The 12,312-nt window shown below is 37.5% G+C and overlaps 1 protein-coding gene across 1 annotated transcript in view; it reads right to left on the reverse strand.

Moving 5' to 3' along the window:
- The window catches only part of LOC127634477 (histone-lysine N-methyltransferase 2C-like), a 232,070-nt gene that overhangs the window by 60,910 nt on the left and 158,848 nt on the right, over nucleotides 1-12,312 (reverse strand). The window contains 5 exon segments of the mRNA XM_052114063.1: nucleotides 4,597-4,809; nucleotides 5,936-6,013; nucleotides 6,364-6,473; nucleotides 7,343-7,507; nucleotides 9,465-9,646. Coding sequence (XP_051970023.1) covers nucleotides 4,597-4,809; nucleotides 5,936-6,013; nucleotides 6,364-6,473; nucleotides 7,343-7,507; nucleotides 9,465-9,646 — 748 coding nt within the window.

Here is a 12,312-nt window from a genome sequence, read left to right on the forward strand (position 1 = left end):
CACGTGGGTTACCAGGTTGAGGACAAGCAACAGGAACGAGCAAACTGACAATGGCAAGCGATGAGCCTTACACTGGAATATGATCAGCTGATGTATACATTTGCAATGTTTTTATTGTTTGTAAATTATAAACCTGCTCATGTGGATTTTTTATAACTCTGTCAATATTAGCTAGATGTATTGCTGGCATCCATGGCTTCTGTGTTTGCCCGCTAACTTGTTTAAAATCAGGCAACCCGGGGTGTCGAAGTACTGTTGGGAAATGGCAGTGGGCGGGACCACACAGGCCAAAACACAAACAGAAAATTTGGCCCAGAATGGACATTTCAAAGTAGAATATACTGGCTGTAGCATTGTTATCGGAGAAGGGGCTAGATCATCAGAATGGGTAAGAGGGTTTCAGATGTATCAAAAAATAAGCTTTCAGTAGGGGCTAGCTATTTAGTTGATTTGTAGTCATTGCTAACATATATATTTTCCATAATTTAAAGGAACTGATTGCTTGAAAACATTTCTTACAAGAACTTGGTTATACTAGTTTGCAATAGTAAACACAATAATTCTATGAATGTCATTACAGTTGTGGTCAAAAATATTGGCACCCTTGGTAAATATGAGCAAAGAAGGCTGTGAAAAATGTCTATTTATTTACAAATCTAACATTTCATTGAAGTAAAGAAATAAATATTTTTACTCCAAAACATGTTTGCCACGATAATCATATTTCACATTTTTTAGTACACCTGGGTGACTAGGAAAATGAAATTGTTCAGCCATGACTATTAGTTGGGTCTTGAGGTCATAATGTCTCCAAAACTACCAATCAGACATTGTTTGGGAGGGTTTCCAGACCTCTGCTCTCATCCAACAACAAATTCAAGCATCTTCAGTTTGCCAGACACTACTGGAACTTCAAATGCGACCGAGTTCTATGGTCAGATAAAACAAAAATAGAACTTTTTGTCAGCAAACACCGCACCGGGTTTTGCGCACAAAGAGAGGAAGGCATATGGAAAAGTACCTCATGGCCACGGTTAAATATGGTGGTGGATCTTTAACATTGTGGGGCTATTTTTTTGCCAAAGGTCCGGGACATCATGTTTGGATACATGGTATCATGGACTCTATCAAATACCAATTATTTATCAATTATTATTATACCAACAGATTTTACCAACAGAAAATGAAAAAAAAAAAAAAAATAAATAAAAAAATCACAACCTGCCTGCCAGAAAGCTTAAAATGGGCCCTGGTTGGATCTTCCAACAAGACAATTATCAAAAACACACATCAAATCCTGACCTGAACCCCATAGAAAACCTGTGGGGTGAACTGAAGAGGCAAGGCCACCATGGGCACCTCAGAATTTGAAGGATCTGGAGAGATTCTGTTTGGAGGAATGTCTCAGATCCCTTGCCATGTGTACTCCAACCTCATTATGCATTATAGGAGAAGACTCAGAGCTGTTATCTTGGCAAAGAGAGGTTGCAAAAAGTATTGAGGGGATATGTACCTTTCTAGCAATAGAAGTACTAATGGGACATCAATTTGTATCCTATTTGTGGAAAGAGCTACGTGCTCTAGCAGTGATTTGGAGGTTAATGTGCTTTCTAATGCTGTTAAATACAAAACACCCAACTGTTTTAATGCATCACAACACAAAACAAACTATTCAGGGTGACTGAAGAACTCGATGGAGTTTTGTGCTTCTTTCTGGCAGTGAAGGGGTTACATTTCTGGCCCCGTTCCTCCAGTCTCGTGCTCTGATAGAGGGGTTGAGTATTAATTCAGTTAGAGCAGCCCAGCCTCTCATCACTCAAATGCCAAGGCAGGTATAATGTGCTGACTGCTGTTTTCTTCTCTCTCCAATTCAAATTCATTATGGCTCACCTTCCTCTCTCTCTGTCTACAATCCCTCTACTTTGCTCTCTACATTTTCAACAATGGCTCTATTCTGCCATTCTGTCACTGTTATGATCAGCTATGATCGGCTGTCACCACCAAATCACCATTACCGTCAAAGTCAAGTGGCATACAATAATGCCAAATCTGAAGACTTTAAACAACTAAATTAGTTTAAGAAATTGTCTAGTGGTAAAGAAATTCACAGATTTTTTCTTTCCACATTTTTTTGCTGATACATATAAAGAAGAATGGCCAATATAATGCTACGGAATTCCATTTAAAGGTGCAGTTCATTTGTTTGTTTTTTATGTTAAATACTTATTACTATGCCAGATTAAAATGCAGAGTCAGATATGAATAAGCCATTTGTAGGGTTATTTTACTTAAGTTTATTCACTGTGGTGCTCTATTTGTTTGATTAGCCCATTGCAACATTGGCTCTACCAATGGTGTGAGATTGGGGCTGAATTATCTGTTTGGCCAACCAATGGAAGATGGGAGTGTTCAGGAAAACAGTTTGAAAATGTTAACCTTTACAGTTCCATTTGGTGACGCTTGTGGTGCAGAAATTGCTTCACTTAATGTTCACAAATGAAACATTTCTTACAATTGACCCTTCGCTAAGCCTGGCTTAACGAAAAGCGAAAGCGTTTCTGACAAATCCTATCTTAGCAACTGTTGTCGTCTATCATTTCTCTAAAAAGCACTTGTTTTTCTCCAATGAGAATCTATATAGTAAATAGTATATTTAAGGGAGTGTGTTATGAGCAGTATAATAATCGTTTGCCTCAATTCTGATTCACTGTATCCACAGTTTTAATCAAATTACTGAGTTCTTTTACAATAAACCTCAGATAAATATGTTTTAAAATAACACTGTTCATTCCAGCTCAAGGAAGATTATTAATTTCTATTTATTAAAGATTTTTTTAACTGCGCTGTTCACGGCAATCTCCCCATGGGAGAAGTTTCATTCCTATAGAGAGTTCTGCAAAGCATTTTCACGTCAGAGCGTGCAAATGTAACCAAGGGGGCGGAGCTTGAAGGATCAGTTGCAGAATATGTATTAGGGCAGTTGACATATGACATGTCCATTAATGTTTTTATTTTAGGTTTTAGGTAAAAATTGACATATATGTATAATGGAATGTCAGTAACACTATTTAAAGTACCAGCAATTAGAGAGAAATTAATGACTAATAAAGGTTGTCATCTGTACAATGCTATTTTGCTAATATATTGAAAATTTTAATATATACACATTTACACACACATACACCGATCAGCCACAACATTAAAACCACCTGCCTAATATTGTGTAGGTCCTCCTCATGCCACCAAAACAGAGCCAACGGGCATCCCAGTATAGCATTCTGAACATGATATTCTTCTCAACACAATTGTACAGAGTGGTTATCTGAGTTACTGTAGACTTTGTCAGTTCAAAACCATTCTGACCATTCGCTGTTGACCTCTCTCATCAACAAGGAGTTTCCATCCACAGAATTGTTGCTCACTGGATGTTTTTTGTTTTTGGCACCATTCTGAGTAAATTCTAGAGACTGCTGTGTGTGAAAATCCCAGGAGATCAGCAGTTTACAGAAATACTCAAACCAGCCCATCTGGCACCAACAATCATGCCACAGTCGAAATCACTGACATCAAGTTTTTTCCCCATTCTGATGGTTGATGTGAACATGAACTTTCATATATATAATAATTATTATATAATAAATAAATCTAAAATACATACTAATATCTTCATATATATATATAAATTGACAATATAATATCTAATCATATTTTTTATTATAATCTATTACATATATATTATATTTATAGTGCTTATAATTTACACTATTTTTATCCTTCGTTTTTACCCATTTAAAAAAATTAAATGGCTATAAGTCAAGAATAAGAATTAATTGCCAAACATTTTCAAAAAAGTGTTTTTTCACTTTTTACCTGTTAATAGTTCATTTTAAATGGTCCTGTGCTGTGACATGCATTTTCAAAAATACAAATATTAGGGGGTCTGGGTAGCTCAGTGGTAAAAGACGCTGACTACCACCCCTGGAGTTTGCTAGTTTGAATCCAGGGCGTGCTGAGTGACTCCAGCTGGGTCTCCTAAGCAACCAAATTGGCCCGGTTGCAAGGGAGGGTAGAGTCACACGGGGTAACCTCCTCATGCTATAATGTGGTTCGAGTTGTGCGTGGATGCCGCGGTGGATGGCGTGAAGCCTCCACACGTGCTATGTCTCCGTGGCAATGCGCTCAACAAGTCACGTGATAAGATTCGCGGGTTGACGGTCTCAGACGCAGGGGCAGATGGGATTCGTCCTCCTCCATGCGGATTGAGACGAATCACTACACGACCATGAGGACTTAAAAGCACATTGGGAATTGGGCATGTCAAATTGAAGAAAAAAAAAATTATAATATTACATGTTGTCAATTAATATGAGGTCATGAATACAACGGTACATATATAACAACACATGAACTACCCATTGTCCATTGATAGGGCCAGTGGAATCATTTTCTGTTTGATTTTCGAATAATTTCTTTAAAAAAAATAAGGCTGGGAGTAGAAAGTTATATGGTATTGGAACCACATGAGGGTGCCTTGATGATCATTTTCATTTTTTGGGTGAAATAACCCTTTAAGCACAAACCCACAAGTCTGTTTACCCCTGCTGTCGTCCATGTCTCCGTCTCTGAAGAGCTCAATCTGTTGGTCGGGGGGCGTCTGCAGTACAGCCACACTGTTCTGATTAATGATCTTCAACTTGAGTTTGGGTTTGGGTCGTCTGCGGCGGGCCGTCTGAACACAGAGACTCTGCAGCTGACACAAGCCTGATTCAGTGAGACACACTCCGTCCTGAGTGTATGTCCTCTGGAAGTCTGACACAGCACACACACACACACAAGCGTTAACGGCTACAAGAGTCCCTCCAAACTTATACATGTCACTAAGGTCACAGATTGGGTCATGCAGAATGAATCATCTTCATATTTCCACTGATCATGGCATAAATATTTGGGGGGTTGTACTTGTACTTTGTTTGGATTATCGGTGGGGTTACCTATGGACAATATGCCCCTGTCTGTCACTGTAGATACATAAGCAACCACTGAAGTGTTGGACAAAACTCAAAATTAAGAATTGGTTCCCTTTGGTGACATTTTTATTGAATTGTCCATGACCCACAATTGGAATGACAGAGGATTTCACTCAACTAAAATAAATATAACAATTACAAAAAAGGCCATGCAGCACAACAAAATGTCTTAATACAAATCTATATTTGACATAAAAATGGGAATCTATATATAAAATAAATTGTGTATATAATTATAGAAATTGTCTACATTGTACTTATAATTATGTTACATCAAAATAAATAAATAATTATATTTCTACCATTACATTTATATTATATTAATATATTATAACTACATAATATATTGTGTACATTAGAGCATTCTAGGAAATTAAGTGCTCTTCCACCAGGGTCCATGAAATGAAAGTTAATGTATTCTATGTATTGAAATATAGATATAGATTAAATAAAACATTCTAGTATAGGGGTATATAATAGTTAAAGGAATAATTCACCCATAAATGAAAATTCAGTCATTGTTTACTCAGCTCTGTGTTGTTATAACCCCATATGAATTTCTATGAGTCTCATGGAATAATTTATTAGACTTCTGAATGATACTTTTGCATTATTTTAAAGCTCTAAACTGCCATTGTATGACATCACAGAGCACATCATTTGTTTACAATTTCTCCCTTTGTGTTCAGAAAAAGAAAGTAAGTTAAATGGGGTTAAAACAACACAGGGGTGAGTAAACATGACTGAATTTTCCTTTTTGGGTGAACTAATCCTTTAAAGACACCTAAAATAAAGTGAGCCCTGAATTTCAATGTAAAAGGCATTCTCAATTCTGCACACAACCCTGTGAGCATCATAACCACTCCATGGAAACAAATCATCTAGTGCGAATAATAAATCATAAATACCATTTTCCTTGACTTTTGTTAGAACCTTTGCCACTAAAGGAGGTTCGCTGATGTCTGTGAGCTGTGCCACTGTGCCACCTGTAACACAAGGAGGAAACTGGACTGATAAAGGGTTATCCTTTATACATATTCACAGTTATTTACGTAATTATGTATTGATAAGCGGACAATTGGACCTATTAAAAGGCAGATTACATTTACTGCCACTTGATGCACATGAACAGGTTGCAGCTTGATATTATATTCAGGCCATCTGCTTTTTTAATGAAGCACATTTGGCTGGAACAAAGTTTAATTGACCAAAACACTCTTGTGCCCATCTGTTACAGAAAACACAACTCATACAAAACTCAACTTATTACAACTCAATTTCTGAAATGCTTTCGCAAGAGTTTACACTCAGAAATGTATGCAATTTCAAGACTTACCTGCTGTGGACATGGTGTGCAATCTACATAGGGAGCAGTCAAAGCCATCATCTGCTGCTTTCTCCACCTCTTCTTCAGAGTTCAGACCCTGACATAAAGCATGAACCCACCTGCGCGCCAAACCATATCAAAAACATCATGAATGAGCTACAAGCAGTCAGTCAAAGAAAACCTGTCACAAAATAAATAAACTACACTTAAATATTCTACCATCAACACCTGCATTTAGGTAGTTGACAAGTCCTGTGGGTAGTTTTAGAAAATAACTTTAACATTACAGGGACATTTCTTGCCCCTGGATTCGATTTTCAGGGTAATTTTTTCATGGGCGATCTTTATGATGGGATATATTTTCTAACCATTTAAAAAAATAACTGTCTCATCCGTTTATGTCAAATATTTCTATTTAATCAATTAATTCATATAAATTCTTCAGATTGAGAATGTATTACCTCTTACCGAAAAGCCCCAAAAATACTAGTTTTGATGCGAACGCTTAGGATGTTGGGATCAACTGGCGGCTGGCGCATACGCACTACGACTGCTATGAGATACTGGACTATTTATCTTCAAGAGTTTAAACACATAAAGATGTCTTTATATTCCTTCAAACTCAAATTATACAAATGTTTTTGCATTTGTCTCCGGTTGAGCGGTGACTACATCTTTATCTAGTGGTTCTTCGTGGCACAACGGCTCAACTGGGAGTGTTGCCATCTTGTGGACCCACTAATTAGTGCAAATAATTCAAGCCGCATGCGCATACTGCTCGTTCAGAGTATGCTCTGTCAGAAAAATCGGGCTTAATGTTCCAAGACCTAAGAGAGATTATCTGAACCTAAAATCTTCATGCTGTTAAATACAATGGATCTATGAATACGTTTATGTACTGTATGTATTTATGTGTACTGCTGTATCATTTCCCAAGATGCTCTTCATTTTGCCACTATAGTATCCGACATGATTGAGTGTCACCCACCTGTCACACTGCTGGCACTGTAAGATGAGGTCTTCCTCTCTGTAGCTGCGTGCACACACCGGACACACGGCGAGACTTGCGCATGGGCCGCACTGCGTGTAGTTATTCTGCCACTCACAGCGCAGGCCGGGCGACGTTGATCCACACTGAGTACACAACACACACCTGAAGGAGATAAAACCCTGTTTAACACTGATATAAACATGTGTTGGAGAGCATAACTAAAAGTAATGGCGCTAAGAACATAAATATGTGTTTTAGCAATATGTAATTAGCTTAGCGGTTTTCAAAACATCATAGTTTTTTTCATAAAAAATTTTTTTCCAAAATATAGTGGAGTAACCAGAATTTTTTTACATTGTATATATTTTTTCACATTGTATTGAACCGACGGTTAATACTAACAATTCACTCATTCAGTTGAGGTGCTCTGAAGTCCCTGTATAATTTTTTATTTTAATATTGAATTAAATGTTTCTCAGTTATGTAAATTTGTTTTTTATTGGTTGCATTTAGTGTAGGGTTGTCGATTTAATGTGTTAATTCAATGCGATTAACTGTATATCCTTATATCTATGCAAATCAATCTTGGAGTACCTCCTGTTTTCTCCAGGGGGCAGTAAGCGAAACTCGATGTATAGGCAACATGCAGCTTATACGGAGAACAAACCACACTTACCGAGAGCAGACAACACAAGAACACGTTCTTGCATTTAAACACAGCTTGGAGCGCAAATCCGAACACAGCAATCACAAGACATGTTTTCTAAGTTTCAAACTTCATTTAACTTGACACAGCGACCAAAAACGGTACGTTTATGCCATAACTGAGATGCTCCCAAAGCATCCATCTGATGCTGGTGTACACTGACGTGTCCTTAGACAAGCCGTCTAAGCAAATATTTATGTATGCGATTAATCTGTATACCATTTTAATCGATTGACAGCCCTAAATTTGTGTAAATTGATCCGTTAAAGTTTAATGCTGTGAATTTAATTGACATCTATATTGTTTTTATGCCAGATACCTTGCTGATTGCAAAAACACTTTACAGCATCTGATAGTTAGTATCTTTTAGAAACTACTTTTCCAAAGAGCAGTTTGACTTCTTTATCTATACTTTACATGATGAATAGATTGTAGCTTCCCCAAAAATGATATATTCAGAGTTGATCCTGGAAACACACATATAAATTATAAAAGCCTTGATCCATTGATTCACATGTACGTTGTGGGCTTTCTGTCAATAGACACACCTCATGTTTGTATGTGGCTTAATATTGACTATGCTGCCCTAAAAATAAATATTTTAATGGCTTCAATCCAAGTAAAGCTCCGACTGAATGAAGCACAACGCAATGCAAACCCAGCTCTGTTTGAAAGGGGATTACATGTGATATTAAAGCAAATATGTGGGAAATCCCTTGCCATCTAGTTTGAAAACAGCTGCTAAAGATCAAGGCAGTTTGAGATGATAGAGCAAGAAATTATAGCGGGGGACACAGAGAGAGATACTGTATGAGGATAACAGAGAAGCACGCAAGGAAGCAAGAAACTGAGAGAATGTCCCACATGTGTGAACTATTATGAAATGTGCAGGTCATTTATGACCCTACAATCAAAAAATGACTCACTTCATATTGTCTTTAATTACTGTGTACTTAAGCATTTGATACAATGTACTTATTATGTACATACACGTTGTTGCATTCCACTTACATTTACAAGTACCTGCATTTAATTACATCTTTAGATACATTGTTAACCTAATCCTAAACCTAACCCTACCCCAACCCTTACATAAACCCTAACCCTGCTCCTTAACCTACCCGTAGCTTAACCTCAGTAGCAGCAGTTTGCAGAACAACATGTAGTTACACAATAAATGCATTGTATTGTAAGTACTTCAATGTTAGCACATAGTAGTTAAAGATGCCTAACATAAAGTGTCTGTATGTGTGTGTGTGTGTACACACACTTTTGGGACATACCAGCTATACTTTAAATCAGACAACATTTTCCTTTGGGGATCTTTGGCGTGTCTTCAGTTGTAAAAACAATACATAAATGAAGTTAATCATGTTTTTTATGTGTGTTTGTTGTATGTGTTTATATACGTACCACTTGCACTTCCAGCTTTCTTTAGGTACATTCTGCAGCGGCGGGTCAAGGCAGTATGTGTGATAGCTGATATCACAGTCATCACACAGCAGTAAACGGCCGGGATCAGTGGCCTGCCCGCATGCCTCACACACAGTACACTCCAGACAGCGCCAGCCCTTACTCAACACCACCTTAGTGATCTGAAACACACACATAGCTGAGGTCAGAGGTCACGGCTCAGACACCGAAGGGTAAGAAAGGGTTATTTATTGAGCAGGAATTAATCCAGAGGGATCAAATCAACAAGAACACGCGTGTGCAGTGAGATGTTTCTCGGCTTAGAGGTATTTGTTACAATTTTAACATGATTCTCTCATTCATGAAGTAAAAATACCTAGTCAGTGCACAAATCTAAAGCAGCTATAAGTGAGTTCTGCGCCACTAGAGGCAGAGCAGAATTGGAAAAACAATGAGAGTTTCCAAACAGGTTTCCCAAACACTCCCCTCATCTTTCATTTCTCAGCCAAACAGGTAGTCTCGCTCCAACCTCACACAACTGAGCACAACAGTCTGGTTCCGGAATTAAAAATCCCATTCATTTTTACCAAAGTGTAATTGTTTTTTTCATTGATTATTACCGTATGCACTGAGGTAGTTAATCAATAGTGTGTGCTTCTGCAGAGGTCATCTGTCCATGTAAACTGTAGTTATTTTTTTTTAATCGTGTTTAATAGCAGAATTCCTGGTGAAGAACTACACTACACATGATCCTGCAGCGACCACCCACTCCCATGATGCACTGTGAATTAGAGGTCGACCGATAGTGGATTTTGTTGATACGATTAACCAAGGTGGTGGATAAGACTGATAACCCATTAATCGGCTGCCAGTTAGTTTATTTTTATCGATTTACAGAATGATTAAATATTTCTTACTATGAGTCACAGACACTGAGGTTTAGTGTGCAACGGAAATCCCAATAATCCCCATGTGGTTACAGAAAAATGATATAAAACTGCTCCTCCATCTTGCCTGCTCTCTTTTCCGGTCTTCCAGGAGACAGATAACGTGAACTCTGCTGTCTTCACGCTCATTGGTAGTCTCACACGAATGTTGCTCGTCATTTACATAGAAATACATTTTTTCAACTTTGTCTGGTCTTTTCCCTTCTAATATATGTGATTTGTTTTCCACTGGGTTTGGCAGAGCAACTTTGACTTGTCTGCGCAGATAGATGGATTAATGAATCTTACTCTGAGTGAAAGTAGACAGCTCATTCACAGGCACTTAAGAGAGCACAACACCAGGTAGTGACATTTGTCTAAAAATACATAAATTATAATAATAATAAAAACAAAACAAAACACAAAAATGTAGTTTAACCCCATAAATCTGTGGACCCATTTGTATTCAAAATTAGCCATTTTACACTTGTCTGTGCATATGCTAGGTAAAAAGTCAAAAGTTATGTCTCAGATGTCCAGAACAAAAAATGCAGTCCAGCAGAAACAGCCTAAACAAATAATTTGTAAAATATGTTCTTGAATATTGATGAATATTCATCGCAGTCCTGAGGACATCAGCTTTCCAACACCACATAAAGAGATCAAGGTTGTAGTCCACTCAGAGGCCGAGATATTTGACAAATCAGTTGGTATTTTTTGGAGAACATAATATAGACTGAATGCCTATGGACAAGCACACAGTGAGTGCTCAGCTGTGTTGCGCTGCACCACCTGTATTTCAGGTCAGTATATTTAGACAGATTGTGAAAACTTTTTCCTAACATTTCCTGCCATCTAGTGAAATGAATTAACACCTTTTGAAGAGGTTTTTGAACCACAGGCTTTCAAAGCCAGGATAAAAATGCATGTGTGTACTGTACGTGTTCAACATAAGATTGTAAACATATATTACAATGGGGGTTGTAAAATGAGATTAGTCCACTGTATGTGTGTAAGGTGAGGTTTTAAATTTGGGTGTGAAAAATGATAGCAGAGCTTAACGGGTGAAGTAATTATTATTGAAAGTGGATATTTCCAACTCTAAATTCTGATTGGATGAGACATGTTTGAAGCCATTATGTAATAGCTAAAACACACACCTGTAAATATAAACACGTCAACTTAAATTTCTATAATAATATACCAAGCTGTTGCATTGTTTGGTAACCGTTAACCAGCCTATAGTTAGAATTATACACTATACTACATGGCAGAATAATTGTTAATTTTGATCATTAACAATTTGTAATTGTTCCTCGAACATTCATGTCTTTTAACACAGTACTGCTGCATGTACAGTTTTATAAAAGCAATAAGCTTCCTGACTTCCTGAAAAATGTCAACACTGTGGCACTACATAAAATGTTTGAGCAGTTCAACATTCAACTTGTAGATCAAACAATGGTGACTATATGTTGTCCATTAGACCAACCAATGGTAGACAGGGAGAGTGTTTGGGGAAACCCCTTTGAAACAATCCTTATCTTTGCAGTTCTCTTTAGTAGTGATGCAGAAATTAAACACTTCACTTTAACCTTGGAAAAATCAATAATGCACAGCCTCTTGTGGCTTATTGCATTAATGGATCTGATTTTAAATGAAGAACAGGAACTCTTCAGTGTCACTTGTCATACTGCACACTAGAGACACTGAAAGCACCCTGATGTATACTTCATCCGTCACTGCTGTCTTTGGTTGATAAATATCTCTACAGTCTATCAACATAAGACAGTGTCTTTATAGTGTTCTTCATAATCCTCTTAACTTTGAACACATTACCCTCGGGCTGCTTTCATCCAGGTCCTCTCACACACTGACCTGTCATGCTTATCTCACACACCATTAAACTTCACTGCAGATAA

This window comes from Xyrauchen texanus, chromosome 41 (assembly GCF_025860055.1).
Source record: "Xyrauchen texanus isolate HMW12.3.18 chromosome 41, RBS_HiC_50CHRs, whole genome shotgun sequence".
Classification (NCBI taxonomy): Eukaryota; Metazoa; Chordata; class Actinopteri; order Cypriniformes; family Catostomidae; genus Xyrauchen; species Xyrauchen texanus.